General features: G+C 39.8%; 1 protein-coding gene across 1 annotated transcript in view; it reads right to left on the reverse strand.

Moving 5' to 3' along the window:
* Window positions 1-222: 222 nt before the first annotated feature.
* LOC127426752 (inositol polyphosphate multikinase-like) overlaps window positions 223-17,169 on the reverse strand; it is an 82,505-nt gene continuing 65,558 nt past the window's right edge. The window contains exon 7 of the mRNA XM_051673767.1: window positions 223-240. Within this exon, the coding sequence (XP_051529727.1) occupies window positions 238-240 (3 nt within the window). The 3' untranslated portion in view covers window positions 223-237. The remainder of the gene's footprint in view (window positions 241-17,169) is intronic.

A 17,169-nucleotide genomic window follows, 5' to 3' on the forward strand; every position in this document is an offset into this window, starting at 1 on the left:
GTTCGTTGTATGATGGTTAAGGAGGCAAGCGGGTGATGGTTTCGCAGTCCACGTGAGTCAACTTTTAACACTTGTCCAATTGCTTTTCAGCTTTACAACAGGGGCTTTTCAGCACACATACATCGGTATTGGCTTTTCAGCACTCAAAAAAAATCAATCTCTAGAACACACAAAGTCTCTGGTCTGCATCTCTCTTCCTCTTTCTGTGGGCTGGCCGTCTTTTATCTCTCCCAACTCTCACTGTGAACATAGAAATGGTAATTAGTTACAATTCATCTCAAGTGGATGTCCTTACTGCTTTCTCTCTCCCCAGATGGGTGCTCAACCACGCCCTCACTTCCAAAAACTGATGACAAGACAATGAACCAAACCAATAAACACATGAACTAGGGAGTCACATGACAAGGAAACCACATGACACAAAACAGGAACAGGAATCAAGACAACTAATTTCAAAATAAAAGACATGAAAACAAAACATGAACAAAAACACACATAGACGTGACAGCTGCCTGGTGAAGCCTGATTTGTATCTTGAGTCATCATTATTAAAAAAAAATTATCAAATGAATTACATGATGTGATTCTGTGTGCCTGCTAGCCTGCTTAGCATCGTTCATTCTTCTATTTTCTGCTTAGCATTGTTTATTTTTTCTATTTTGTTCTATTTTGTTCTATTTTATTAAAGATCTTTAATCTCTGCCTTTTTACTGCGTACATCTGTTTTCTGCTTTCTACTTTTATCATGATTCTACTGTGTGCATCCGTTTTCCCATTTTTACTCTGCATTTTTACATGGATTATTGCAAAACCCCACTGGTCATGAACCACAAGCACCACAACAACAACAAGCATCTGCATGAGAGATTCACATTGATCTTAAACCCCCACTGCTCAGGAATCACCCCAACCACCACAACAACAAACAACTGCAGTAAGTCATGGCATCAGCACACGTTATCGCTACTTGCACTGCATGCTTTACATGCATACATGTTTACTATAGATTCATCAGTGAGAGATTCACATGTGATAAATGTAAGGAATTAGTTAGGCTGACAGAGAAGGTTAATGAGTTAGAGACAAGCATCCAAACACTAGAGGAGGTCAGTGAGAAAGAAAAGCCGGTAGATATTTTTTCGGATATGGGAAGTACAGAAAGCCATTTTCAGTTCCAGCTGTAGAGCTGTCGCAGCAGAGTGTTTGGGTGACGTCTCTGCAGCATACCCATTTAGCAAAGTGACACTACTCTTCTGTTCCTGTTAGGATTTCCAACAGACTCTCCCCACTCAGTGATGCACCCTCTGAGAAGTCTGTTGAAAGCACCCTGGTTATAGGAGATTCTATTGTAAGAAACATGGTAATAGAGGCTCCAGCCCCCATTATTAAATGCTTGCCGGGGGTGAGAGTGTTGGACATCAGATCAAATTTTCATGTGCTGGCTAATGCTAAACATAGATTTTCTAAGATTATTACTTACGTCGGCACTAACGATGTCCAGCATTGTGAGTCAGAGATCACTAAAGGTAAAGTTAAAGATATGTGTGAACTTGCAGAAACGATGTCAGACACTGTCATATGCTCTGGCCCCCTCCCTGCTCATCACGATGACAAGGTTTATAGTAGACTACTGTCAGTGAATGGCTGGATGTCTGAGTGGTGTCCAGAGAATAGCATAGGATTCATGGACAATTGGACAAGTTTTTGGGGTAGACCTGACCTGCTTAAGAGAGATGGACTCCATCCCTCCAGGGAAGGTGCCACTCTACTCTTTAATAATTTGGCTTATAGTCTAAATAGTGATAGTATTTAACTAACTGGGGCCAGGTCAGGAAAGAGACAGACTGGCTTAACCAACCATCTGCTAGCTGCCTTGAGACATCACATAGGTCACATAAACTACACAGAGACTGTATCACCTAGATATTATATAGAGACTGTGTCTGTTCCCCAAACTACCAAACACAACACCTTCATTTAGAAATGTTTTTATTGATGTTGAACTTGAAAATAAGAAAAATAAAATAAGATAAATATTGTATAAAGGTAAGGCTACTTAACATTAGATCACTTTCATCCAAAGCACTAACTGTAAATGAAATTATTACAAATCATAGTTTGAATTCACTTTGTTTAAGTGAAACCTGGTGTTACGTCCTCGCATGGAGCCGGTGTGTGTGTGTGTGTTTTCCTCTCTTCTTTTCCTCTCGTTCTCTTTTTGCTGTCATCTTCAGAGACACTCGCCATTGGTCCAGGGTCCTGTCAATCATCGTTAACCAGGTGATGCCACCACCCTACTCTCACCAATTGGAGCAGACCACATTACCATAAAAAAGCACGCCACAGCTGGCATGGAGCTTACTTGTTTACTAGCTTACTTGCTCATTTGCTCATAGCTATTTACAACTCTGTCATAATGATCATTATCTAACTTGCTAACTTTTGTCACTTTGTTAATGGTGTTTTTTTGATATTGTATGTTCACTTACTGCTATACCAGTCTCTTGTTGTGTGATCCTCTATCTTCGATCTTGTTATTTGTAAACCTCCGTGTTTTCACAGACGGGGAAAAGAGGACAGGTAAGGACTGTCACGTGACATACATTGCACAATACATAGGTTCCATGACTTTGTATAGATTCACTAGGTTTAGGGGTGAGTGCCACCCTCTGTAATTTTTATTTTCTTAGATAGTAAGGGAAATTAGAGGATTCGTGGAAATTTGTCCATTCTTTCTGATTTCCAGCAGACAAATAGTTGGTGCGATGGATCACATTCAGTTCATGTACCTGCATAAGCCATCAGGATTATACGCCAAATGCACAATTTAGCTTTTCGGAGGGTAATTCTTGAAGGACCCCTCTGTAAAGAGGTTATAAGGGAAAGGAGGAGGCGAGAACCGGCTTGACAATATAAATAAAGTTTAATGATAAACTTAAACAAAAAGACACACACAAACACATACAGGGCAGCTGCCCGGATTTCTCTCTCTCTCTCGAGCTGCCCTCTCCGGTCGCCTTTATCCCTCGCTCACCTCATCAGGCTGATTGGGGTCCGGGCATCCGTCATTCCTCCCGGCCCCGCCCTCCTCCATGCTACACCCTCTTAATGGGCAAATGGACCTAGATGGGGGGGCGACGTCGAGCCAAGGGTGGTCTCCCAAATGACCCCTAAGTCCCACGGACTCACTATTTGTCCCCTAGACAATTCTTTTTCCCAAAATGATATTTAAATTTTGTGTCATCACGGGGCACATGTTTGGTGCCCGCTGTGCCTGCCCACACCCCTTAAAAAGGCATATTTTGAAGTTTGACAAAAAGGTCACAGGAGACGTTTGCTCTCTTACTATGTGATCAAGGGGCACCAGACATGTGACCGTGCAAAATTTGGGGTCCACTGGAGCTCACAGAGTGAAATTAGAGCATATCCCACATACAATTTGTCCCATTCATTTTCATAGCGGGTCCGTGGACATGATTCAGAAAGGTCAAAACGACTCAAAGTACTTCCCATTCACTGAGGGACACAGCTTTTTGATATGTTGTTTCTGAAGGCCCAACGATGAAGCATTTAAAGCACCCAGGTCTTTGCACCTAATTTTTTTAATTTTTTTATTTAAGATCCTTGACCCTCAGGGGCCCTCGAATCAGGTCTTAGAATTTTGAGGCCCTGGTTGCTTGCTAAGTATTAAAGCCTCTGATGAATATACTGCTGCACACGGGCCTACCAGCCAGCCTGTCTCATTGATTCCTATGGCTGGCAGAGAGATGTATTGAAAATAATGAAAAATAGTTTTTTGCATCCTAGGCCTTAGTCCTCTTAGTATGTCAATAAGGGGCAGTCAACATGCCACCGTGTGAAATTTGGGGTCCGTAGGACCTCACAGAGTGACGCTAGAGTTCATCTCACATACAATTTATACCATTCATTTTCTGTAGCGGCTTGGTGGACACCATCAGAAAGCTCCAAATGACTCCAATATGAAATATTTAGCTTCTCAGGGGGCCCTTAGACAATGTGTAAAGTTTGAAGTTGGAATGACTTCATTAAGTGCTTAATTGGCTGACTTGTGAATGAAAAGTGACAGTTTTCAAGATTATTATATATTTTTACTTGATAAAATATATTTTTACAGTACTTCCAATCACTGAGGGACACAGCTTTTTAATATGTTGTTTCTGAGGGCCCAACAAGGAAGCATGTGAAGCCCCCAGGTCTTAGCACCAAATTTAACTCCGTCCACAAATCTGTTATAGAATTGCATTGGTTTAATGTGCAAGTGGGACGTCTAGAAAAGTGGGACCCAAAGGTCACAGGACCATGAAATTCGAGATCCTCGACCGTCAGGGGCCCCCGAATCAGGTCCTAGGATTTGGAGGACCTGCATGCACAAGGGCCTACCGGCCAGCCTGTCTAATTGATTCCTATGGCAGGCAGAGAGATCTATTGAAAATGCTGAAAGATAATTTTTGCACCCTAGGCCTTAGTCATCTTAGTATGTTGATAAGGGGCACCCGATGTGTCAACGTGAAATTTGGGCTCTGTTGGACCTCTGGGTGCGATGCCAGGGGCGAATCCCACAAGCAATTTATACCATTCATTTCTATAAAGCGTTCATGGACACCACTAAGAAAGCTCCAAATGGTTCCAATTTGAAATCTGTCTTCTCAGGGGCCCCTTAGACAGTGTGCAAAGTTTGATGTCTGTGTGACCTTGATAAGTGCTTTATTGGCTGACCTGTGTGTGTAATGTGACAATAATTTTTCATGAATATTTTTCTTGATTGTTTTTTACAGTATTTGCCTAACACTGATGGACATGAGTTTTTAATATGTTGTATGTGAAGGCCCCACAAAGGAGTCTTCAACGGCTTAAGTTGCTGGCATTGTAAGTTAGATAAATGTGTTTATTAGGGTGTACTGAGTGTTTAACAGATGATGCAATCAACAAAAGTCATCATAATTATAAAATATGACACCTATGTTAATTGTCCACAAACCTAGTATTGAGTTGCCATAGAATACACTGATTTTGGACACTTTTATTTTTTAAGCAAATTACATGTTAATGAGTTGTAAGTTACATACAGTAAATGTGTTCTGTAGAGGGTACTGAGTGATGTATGTACATGTAAATACTAATAAATAAAAAGTGTTGATTTTTTTCCCTTAATATCTCAAGGGTGCTTTCACACTAGCACTTTTGGTGTGCACCCGGGGTCGAATGACGTCAAAGTTTGGTTCGTTTGGATTATGTTTGTTTGGATAACCACACCCGGGTCTGCTTGAAAAGGTGGTCTGAGGTATGGTTCATGTGAACACCAGTACGGTTTACTGCTGATATGAACACAGTCATACCAAATCACAGAAGTGAACCTTGTGATGATGTATAATTTGGCTCCCGATCGCAATTATTATGGTATAATGCATTTCACCTACCTGCTTGTGTCCAAATACACCGCGTTCTGAGTGCAGTTCACATGCTTCACATCTCTTGCAATGCATCCACGGGCTCGTGGCAGACAAATACTAATATTCATCACATCATTTAATGCATTTGCAGGAGACAAACACAAGTGTTGTTCTGTGCATGGCAAGTTTTCATGGTAAATCCAAAGAGACAAACTATAATGCTTCACAGTGACGTCTTCTCGAGTTGTTACCTAGATACTGTGGTAAACAACTGCCGCTTGCACTCTTGTTGATGATGTAATCGGACCGCCGTTCGGACCCAAAAAATATGATGTGAACAGAGACCAGCAGGGGCAGGGGGAGGGGGGGAAACGAACTCGGGTTCAGTCCAAACAATCGAGCCAAGTGTGAAAGCACCCTTAGTCATACAGGAAGATCTCACGTACAATGTTTTTAAAGGGTGCCAAATACATGGTTCATACATATTTATAAGTTGTAAGTTTTATAAACATGTATTGTGTATTCTGAGTGGTGATAAGGAAGTTAACCTTAGGAAGTTAAAACATGTTCACCTCCATCATAACCTGCTGACCAACTTCTATCGAGCAGCTATAGAGAGCCTCCTAACATATTGCTGCACGGTGTGGTTCACCAGCTGCACAGAGGAGAATAGGAAGGACCTGCGGCAGGTGGTAAGAGTGGCAGAGCGCGTCATTGGTACGGCACTACCTCCCCTCAGAGACATTTACACTGGCCGACTCCAAAAGAAAGCCAGTTGCATTGCAATGGATCACACTCACCCCGGACATCACTTGTTCTCCCCTCTTGCCCTCTGGGAAGAGATACAGATTATTCAGGACCAAAACCAACAGATTAAAAAACAGTTTCTTCCCACAGGCAATTAAATGCATAAATCCTCCTCCCCTACCTAAGACTGAGGTGCAATAAACCTTGCAATAACACCCCCCCCCCCCCACACACACACACACACACTTTACATTACCTTCATTTTGCACTATTGTGTAAATATCACCTCACTGTTGTTATCTTTATTGTTATTTATGTTTTGCTATTATGTGCCAATCCTTAAGAGCTGCTAAACTGTTTTTCATTGTTTTTAAAACAATGACAATAAAATCTATCTATCTATCTATAAGGGAATTTTATCAAAAACAAATTATTTAAAAAATACTTAAAGTCACTTAAATTAATTGTCCATGAACCTAGTATTGAGTCGCCATAGAATAAATTGCTTTTGGACACTTATGAGATGTAAGTTACATAGATGTGTTCTGTAAAGTATATTGAGTGATGTACTGGAGGTTTCATATGAAAATACTAATAAATAAAAAGTGTTTATTTTTTTCCACATGAGGAAATGTCATACAGGACGATCCCACGTACAATGTTTTTAAAGGGCGCCATGGTTCATGGACAATCATTTTTAAAGCAAATTATGCATATTTATGAATTCTAAGTTGCATAAACATATACGTTTTCTGAGTGCTGATAAGGGGATTTTACCAATAAAATGTAATGAAAATGCTACTTAAAGTCACTAAAATTATTTGTCCATGCACCTAGTATTGAGTCTCCGTAGAATAAATTGCTTTTGGACACTTTCATTTTTTTTTTTTTTTTTTAACTATTCAATTAACATTTTTATTGTTTTGGGGTGTTACTCCCAAAAGCAAAAAAGAGCAGGTGGCGCAGCTGTAAATACCTATAGAACTGAGATCTGGGAATCCCAAAATGTTGAACCAAATTTTCAAAAGATCTCAACACTCCACTCTCATATTAGTCACCGAGTGTAGTAACCCCCCTCACAATCCACTCTGACCAGCAGAAAGGGGACTTATTAATACATAATTTAGGGTTCAGCCATATGCTTGAGGCAACAATACATACATGCAACATTTAAATAAATGTCTGAATTAAATACTCTGGACACTTTTGTCCATACCGTGTGCAAATGCGAGATAACGGGGTGTAACATAACTTCTCAGATTAGTTTGATAGAAAGGCTTTGCAATAGTGAAATTGAGGCAAGCACTTCCTGCTCAATACAAAACCAGGGAGGGGCTCTCTCAGGTGGAAGCGACCAATGAGCCAAATGTCTGAGATCGAATGCATAATAATAAAACAAAATCTTGGGTAGGCCTAGCCCACCTTTGTCAATCAGCCTATGTAACTAATTAAAATGTAATCTAGGATGCTTACCATTCCAAATGAAGGACTTTGCTATGCTATCAAATTGCTTGAAATAAGAGAGGGGGACATCTACAGGGAGAGATTGTAGCAGTTAATTAAATTTTGGAATACAATTCATTTTGATAACATTAACCTTCCCAATCATAGATAAATGTAATGAAGCCCACCTGCCCACATTGCTCAAAAACTTTTTTATTAAGGGGTCAAAATTAACAAAATTAACCAAATCAGACAAATTTGCTGGGAATAAAATGCCCAAATACTTAATGCCCTGTTTGGGCCACTGGAAGGCGCCCAGCTGGAAAGCTGTTACTGGGCAATACGCTGTCAGAGACAAAGCTTCAGATTTAGACCAATTAACTCTGTATCCTGAGAACTTAGAAAAGGAATTAATACATCTATGGATGCAAGGCATAGATCTAATGGGGTCAGAGATGAATAATAAAATATCATCTGCGTAAAGCAAAAGCTTATGTGCCGCACCTCCCGCCACCACCCCAAGAAAATCATCTTCTCTTCTTATTGCGGCTGCTAATGGTTCCAGGGCATGACAGAACAATAATGGGGAAAGAGGGCAACCCTGCCGGGTGCCCCTATCCACAGTAAAATAATCAGAAATTAATCCATTTGTTTGTACTACCGCTACCGGGTGTCTATAAGTAACTGAATCCATCCAATAAAAGTATTCCCGAACCCGTATATTTGCTAAATCTAAAAAAGATAATCCCATTCTACCATATCAAATGCCTTTTCAGCATCAAGTGAGTTGGCAGCGACCAGAGTCTGATCATTCACCTCTGACCACATAATATTGATGAAACACCTAATGTTATCAGAAGAGCTATGGTCCCGAATAAACTCACCTGATCTATATGTATAAGAGATGTCATAACTTTACTTAACTGGTTAGCCAGAATTTTTGACAATATTTTTACATCTAGCTGGATCAGGGAAATTGGACGGTAACTCATACATTTTTTAAGAATCAGACTGATCCGAGCTTGTGTCATGGTTGGCGGAAGCTTTCCATTCTTTAATGATTCCGTATAAACTTCTAACAAAAGTGGAGCCAGTCCTGTAGCATAACATCTAAACAATTCAGCGGCAAAGCCATCTGGCCCAGAGCCTTGCCTGTAGGCATGGCCTTAATTACCTCGCCAAGCTCCTCCAATGTTATCTCAGAATCAAGAGAATTTTTTTGCTCAGTCACCAGTTTAGGGAGTTCTAATGGTTCCACAAAGTTTCTAATATCTTTATCAGTAGGTGATGATGTGGAACTATAAAGATCAAGATAGAATTCTTAAAAAGCATTATTAATATCAATGGCAGAGGTAAAAATTTCACCACCAGCTGATTTCACAGAGGGAATGGTAGAAAAAGACTCTCTCTGCTTTAAATATCTAGCCAAAAGCTTCCCTGCTTTGTCCCCCCACTCAAAGTATGACTGTCTTGCCCTGAATTTCCAAAACTCCACCTTCTGCAACAAAATAGTATTATATCTGTATTTCAATCAGGTCAATTCTCTGAGGCCATCAGACAACATTTGCCGCTTCAACTCTTCCTCGGTGCTTTTAATATTCCCATCCAACTCCACAAGTTCTCGTGCTTTGGATTTTTTGATGAATGAGGCATACTGTATGATCCAGCCCCTAAGAACTGCCTTAATTGCCTCCCAAGCCATGCACACAGAGGATACTGAGGACCAGTTGGTCTCCATATAAACATTGATTTCAGCCTTTAACATTTGTTGGAATTCATGATTTTGGAAAATGGATACATTAAAGCGCCAACTATATTATTTTCTTTTCTCCATATGTGGCAACACCTCTAAACTCACCAGGGCATGATCTGAGACTAAGGTGTTTCCAATTGAGCGATCAACAACAGATGAAATGAGGGACTTAGATATTAAAAAAATCTGTTCTAGAATAAATCTTATAGACTGATGAAATAATTTTATATTCCCTACCGGATGGGTTCAAAAGTCTCCAAATATCTGTAAGACCAAGATTTTTACACATCCTGTGAAGCATCAATGTTGCTATAGGGGGCTTACACACTTTTGCTTCACTATGATCAAGGATTGAGCCCAACAAAAGATTAAAGTCTCCTCCCAATATTATATTATGAGGGGTGCCAGTGGCTTGCAACATCCCTTCAAGATCTATAAAAAAGCCCTGATCATCAGCTTTTGGTGAATTTCTGCTAAAACAACAATGACTCTTCCTAATTTATCTTTAATCTGTTTGAGACATTTGAATTGTAGATGTTTACTTATCAGTGTAATGACTCCCCTGCTCTTACTTGAGCCAGCACTAAATAAAACATGTCCACCCCATATCTTCCCAAATTTTTCAGCTTCCTGTGGGGAAAGATGTGTTTTTTGAAGAAACACTATATCATATTTCTTACATTTAAGAAGAGAAATAACCTTCCTTCTTTTTATGGGGTGCCCCAACCCATTCACATTCCACGTGGAGAGAGACAATCCACTCATACTAACATTTGACATTTTGACATATTAGGAAAAAATAGATTGTGTGTCAAAAACAAAATTATAAAGACCACATTCCACATTAGTGCAACAATCAAACCCCGAGCCTCCCCCCGAACCAAACAAACAGAAAAAAGAAAAATATGCGCATTAACCCCGCGCACGACAGCGGCAATTGGCCTCCATCCCTCTAAACTCAAACAGTCCATGTACACCTACGAGAGCCCCTGCGACAACTTTGCCATCAGATTGCTCAAGTCTGGTGTTTCTATACAAAATTTGTAAAACAGAATTACACAACAGAAGATAATCTGTAAATAAACCCCAGCCAATAGGTGGGATAAACACAAAGAATGTGTAGATTCATCCACATCACTGTCCTGAAGGTGTGTTCCTCTACAAAACAAACACCAGCCTCTAGCAGAACCAGCACACAATATATATATATATATATATATATATATATATATATATAGCACTTTTTTTTACCTTAATGGTTCCAAAGCACTTTACACTGTGACACATTCACCCATACATGCACACACTCACACACCAGTGACAGCAGAGATGCCATGCAAGGTGATAGCCTGCCATTGAGAGCAACTTGGGGTTCAATGTCTTGCCCAAGGACACTTCAGCATGTGGAGTCATGTGGGCCAGGAATTGAACCACCAACTCTGCAATTAGTGGCCAACCCACTCTACCACCTGAGCCACAGCCACCCTATATATATATTATTATTTTTTTTTTTTTTTTAAAAAGGGCCGTTCAGTTTCCTTGGACAGTCAAACGAATGTTCAGTGAGTCGGCCCATTCAAATGCTACATGAGTGCAACAGATGACCCATCACTCCAGTGTCCTGCAAGAAATACTCCACAAAACAAACTCCAACCAATAGGAGGCGTAAGCACAAAGAACGTGCAGATTATCCATAACACTGTCCTGAAGGAGTGCTGCTACACAAAACAACTCCACCACTAGGCGGAACCAGCTCAAAAAGAAAAAAAAAGGCACTCAGCTTCCTCAGACTGTCAAGTGACAGGCCCACTTGGCTGCAACATGAGTATCACCAAATTACTTACTCCTTTGACTTTATGAAGGACAATGCTTGTTGTGGGCATGTAAATGTTTTATGGCCATCCTTAGCATCTATTCTCAATTTGGCCGGGAACATCAATGCAAATGTGACCTTCCGTGATGTAAGATTTTCTTGCATTCCTTGAATCGATCACATTTCTCTCTTGTCGAATTCGCAAAATCTGGGAACAAGAAAATGTTGTGGTTCTTCCAAGAAAGCCTTCCTTTACTCCTCGCCTCACGTAACACAAGATCTTTATCGGATGATCTCAGAAATTTGGCCAGAATTGATCGAGGCCTGTCTCCCTCCGCAGATCTCCAAGCCAGAACCCTGTGAGTTCACTCGATTTCCAGTTTACGGCCTGTTATATCGAGCAGACTCAGAAAGAGCCCATCCAGAATTTCACCATACCTCAACCTTCTTCGTCTTCAGGAATTCCTATAATTCGGACGTTATTTCGCTGGCTACGATTCTCAAAGTCTTCCAATTTTTCCCAGAGATGCTCCAAATCTACTTTGGTCACTAGTGGATTAGCAGCTAATTCCCTCTCCAATGACTCCAGATAATCGATCCATTTCTCGACCTCTGTTACTCTTGTAACCATATCAGTGAATTTCGTCTCCATGGCAGTGATCGATCGACGTATTACAGCAAGCTTCTCCAAGTCAGCAACGACCTTCGCCAGCATTACCAGCACGTTCAGCAATTCACTCCGAATGTCCTTCACTCTCCAACCAAATTGACTCCCTGGTCCGCGGCCTCTGGTGGGGGCGTTAGCTTGAGCACATAAGTGTCTTTTAATGTCTCAAGAGCCAGAGGATTTTGAAATCTTTGACATATTGTCTTCCTAGAACAGTTAAGGATCAGGGTGTATCAAATCTCACCGGTTTATGACATGAAAAGTATTAAAATTAGCAAAGTGCTCAGAGCTCGCCGTTCACACGTCCAAACCTCGCATGACATCACGTGACTCCCGGACACTTTAATTTTTTAAGCAAATTATGCATATTTATGCGTTGTACATTTCCTAAACATGTTGTATTGTGTATTCTGAGTGCTGATAATGGGATGGATGAACGTTACATTTATATAGCGCTTTTCTGACACTACACTCAAAGTGCTTTACACAGTGAACAGGGGACTCTCCTCAATCACCACCAGTGTGCAGTATCCACCTGGATGATGCGACAGCATCCATAGTGCTCACCACACACCAGCTATTGGTGGAGAGGAGAGAGTAGAGTTATAGAGCCAATCAGTGGATGGGGATTCTTAGGAGGCCATGATTGAGAAGGGCCAATGGGGGGAATTTAGCCAGGACACCGGGGTTACACCCCCGATTGTATTAATATAATTGAATGTAAATGCTACTTAAAGTCACTAAAATTATTTGTCCACGAACTTAGTATTGAGTCTCCATGTAATAAATTGCTTTTAGACACTTTAATTTTTTAAGCAAATTAAGCATATTTGTGAGTTGTAAGTTGCATAAACATGTTGTATTGTGTATTCTGAGTGCTGATAATGGGATTTTATCAAAAACATTTAATGTAAATAATACTTAAAGACACTAAAATGAATTGTCCACGAACCTAGTATTAAGTCTACATAGAATAAATTGCTTTTGGACACTTTCACTTTTTAAGCAAATTACACATGTTGTAAGTAACATAAAGTGTTCTACAGAGTATGCTGAGTGCTGTATTGGAGAATTTTATCAATCATAACACATCAATACTAATAAATAAAAAGTGTTGACTTTTTTACCTCAAAGTCATAAAACAAGTGTCCATTTACAGTTTATTTCTTAAGCGCCAAATACATGGTGTGTGGACAATTTTACTTCTCAGATTCTGAATAATACATATCAGTATTATACATAATAATCACAATAACATAATACATGTACACAATAAAGCATAATGTACTGCCCCACTCCAAAGTCTGTTACAATGGTAATAAACACTTATAGACTTGAATTTGTATTCCCACACTCCTACTCCAAATGCAAGGCTGTTGCAATGGTAATAAGCACTTGTAGACTTGAATTTGGATTCCTACAACCCTAACTCCAAATTCAATACTATTACAATGGTAATAAGCACATAAATGTGTTCTGTGGAGTATATTGAGTGCTATACTGGAGGTCCTATTAATACGATTACATATAAATACTAATAAATAAAAAGTGTTAATTTTTTCCCTCAAAATATCTAAGTCATACATGAAGTGCCCAATACATTGATCATGGACAGTCATTTTTTATGCAAATTATACATTGTTATGAGTTGTAAATTAGATAAATATGTTCTACTGAGTATGCAGAGTGCTACATGGGATGTTTTATTGATAATATTACATGTTAACACCATTAAAAGTGATATAACTACAATGTCCACCAACCATGTATTTGGTAAATGTTCAATAATTTGGAAGTGGGATGATTTTTGTGTACATCAGTTATATAAGTTCCAGGATCAGTATATTCAGTAAATATCATATTTAGGTGAATGTATGACTCCCCCTGAACAACATGCACCCTTCAAAACTTCAAAATTCCACTGTCCATGGAAGCGCTATTGTTTATATGGGATCAATTGTAAGTGGGATGTCCAGATCTCAGCTCTGGATAGACTGAGGAAGCTGAAACCTGTACTCCGGTTCTAATCTCAGCTTCCTCTTTCTATGATGTGATTTTCAAGAAGATTGGAGAATGTAGAAAATTTCACACAAAAAAAAAACTCCAAGGTGCTTTTGGCTTTCTTGGACAAAATTTTCGACTGTCCACGAAAGCAGTATTTTTTAATGGTATACGTTATACATGTTGAAAAATACTTTTTTGCATCCAAAGCCTTAGTCCTCTTAGTATGTCGATAAGGAGCACCCGACATGTCAACGTGTGATATTTGGGCTCTGTCGGACCTCTGGGTGTGATGCCAGGGCGATTCCCACAGGCAATTTATACCATTAATTTTTCGAATGCTTTCATGGACACCACTCAGAAAGCTCCAAATGACTCCAATTTGAAATCTGTCTTCTCAGGAGCCCCTTAGGCAGTGTGCAAATATGTTGTATCTGAAGTCCCCACGAAGGAGTAATCGACTCCTTAAGTTACTGGCATTGTAAGTTAGATAAATGTGTTTATTAGGGTGTGCTGAGTGTTTAACAGGTGATGTAGTCAACAAAATTCATCATAATTATACAGTATGACATCTATATTAATTGTCCACAAACCTAGTATTGAGTCACCATAGAATACATTGATTTTGGACACTTTTATTTTTTAAGCAAATTAAACATGTTTATAAGTTGTAAGTTACATTGTTTTGGTCCATCTTTCTTTTTATTGAATGTTATACTCCTGTTACCCCTAGAAAAAAGGGGGTCATAACAGCTGGCTTAAACCGGAGGAATATATTAGCTTAAATTAGTCTACTGCCCAAAGTTATTATTATAAACATGAGCCTCACCTCTAGGGTAGAGGAGGAGAAGTTGCTACAATTTATAGTGATGTTCTTGTTGGTACTCAGAGGTAAGGATACAAGTTTAATGATTTTAAAGTGATAGTGCTCATCTGATATAAATAAAAATCTCTATTCTCTTTTGGTCTTGCCACAGTATATAGACCACCCAGGCCATATTCATATTCTAATTTTAATTTGCAGATATTCTGTCAGTTGTTCCTGTGGATATAGCTTTAATTGTTGGTGACTTCAACATTCATATATATAATGAAAATGATAAACTGAGATAAGCATTTATCGATATTCTCAAATCTGTTGGGGTCAGATAAAATGTAACAGGACCAACTCATTGCCGTAATCATACACTAGACTTATTTCTGTCATATGGAGTTGATGTTGATAGTATAGCAATTCTGTAGCAGAGTGATGACATCTCAGATCATTACCACATCTCTTGAATATTGTGGAGTTAAGTTTACTCAATCTGTGCCACATTATCGATCAGGTAGAACTATTCAACCACTAATGATAGCTTCACAAATAATGTTCCAGGTTTGTCTCAAATACTCAGTAAGCCAAAATGTTCAGAAGAACTTGATGTAGTCACATAAAATATTGATATAGTCTTGTCTAGCACTCTAGATAGTGTCGTCCCCTTAAATTAAAGAAAGTTAAATAGAAAAGCCCTGCACCATGGTACAATGATCACACTAATGCTCGGAAAATGGAGCGCAAGTGGAAGAGTACAAAATTAGAGGTGTTTGCATGGAAGGATAGTGTCTCTAGCTACAAACAGGTTTAAAAGCTGCCTGGTCTGCATATTTTAGCAAACTCATAGAAAATAACCACAACAATCCTGGGTGTTTATTCAGTACTGTGCCAAAACAAGGAACAAAGCTTTGACTGAATCAGATATTGCATCGCAGCACAGTAGTTATGACTATGAATATATTTACTGATAAAACTGAAATCATCAGAAACAAATTTTGAATTATGCAATCTTAAGCACCTCAGAAGACATTGTCTCATGTTATTCCCTATGAGCACCTTCGGTCCTTCACTGCCCTAGATCAGGAAGCGCTAACAAAACGTATTAAAACATCAAAAGCAACAATATGTGTAATGTTGTAGGCAGGAGACGATGATGTGAGGAATCCAAGTGCAGTTTATTTACAAATGAATGTATTCCATAACGTGAAATCCAAACTTGAAAGAACTCCAATGTGAAAAAAAAAAAAAAAAAAAAACATAAACATGAATTTAACAAGACAGGACTTGACTTGACTTAACTACAACCTTACAACAAACAATGCCTGACAAAGGACAAAGGCAAACATGAGGGTTTGAATATACAGACATTGGGTAACAAGATTACAAGACAACCAATAACAAAACTGAATATTTAATAACATAAGAACCAATGACAGAACAGAATTCATAACAAGATAACAATACAAAAGAAGCATGTACTAACAACAAGACAAGACTAATAAACCAAGGAACCAATAAGAACAAAACATATGAAACATGGCGGGAACAGGAAATCACATAAGACATGACTATAACAGGAACAGGAAGCATAAACTAAACTACAAAATATAAGACAATAAAATCTAAATATGGAAAAAAACACACATAAATGTGACAGAACCAGGGCAGACCAGGCAGAAGGACAGTAGACCAGGGCGGATCTGGCAGATGGTCTGGAGTGTGGCCTGATGAGACAGATGTGGGCTGTGGAGCATGGCCTGTTGAGGAGGACCTGGGCTGTGAAGCATGTCTGGCGAGACCGACGAGGGCTATGGAGCAGGGTCTGGCAAGTCAGATGAGGGTTGGGGATCAGGGTCTGACAAGACAGACGTGGCAGTTTGACATGGCAAGACAACATGGCTTGGCATGGCAGGTGTGACAACATGGCTTGATGAGGCAGGTGTGACAACATGGCTTGACGAGGCAAACGTGGCAACATGGTATGAAAAATGTAGACGTGTCAACATGGCGTGATGAGGCAGACATGACAGCCGAGGGTTCAGGCGCCAGCTCTGGGATGGCGGAGGCTTCAAGCACTATCTTGTGGACTGTGGCAGGTATAGGCGCTGGCTCATAGACTGTGGCAGGCGTAGATGCTAGCTCGTGGAACGTGGCAGGCGTGGAGGCCATGATGGGGAACTCAGATATGGAGGCCATGATGGTGGATGACTCTGGCATGGTGGCCATGGTGGCGGAGATGGAATTCTCTGAAGGAGTGCAAACATTCTCTTCTGCAACTCCAACAGTGAAGGCCGAATCACTCAACAAAAGGGTGTAATCTATATACTCTGCCAGAGTCCAATTAATTCTGCCCCTGGGCATCAGGGAATTTAGAGGCTCATTTAAGCCAAAACGAAAAAAGTATTTGAAGGCGACCTCACTGAAACTCACCAGGATACATAGTCCACAAAATGCTTCAACATAATCCTCAAGGGAACGGTTCCCCTGACAGAGACAATTTAATTAACTGCTGGGTCCATC

The sequence above is a fragment of the Myxocyprinus asiaticus genome, chromosome 36 (genome assembly GCF_019703515.2).
Source record: "Myxocyprinus asiaticus isolate MX2 ecotype Aquarium Trade chromosome 36, UBuf_Myxa_2, whole genome shotgun sequence".
Taxonomy (NCBI): domain Eukaryota; kingdom Metazoa; phylum Chordata; class Actinopteri; order Cypriniformes; family Catostomidae; genus Myxocyprinus; species Myxocyprinus asiaticus.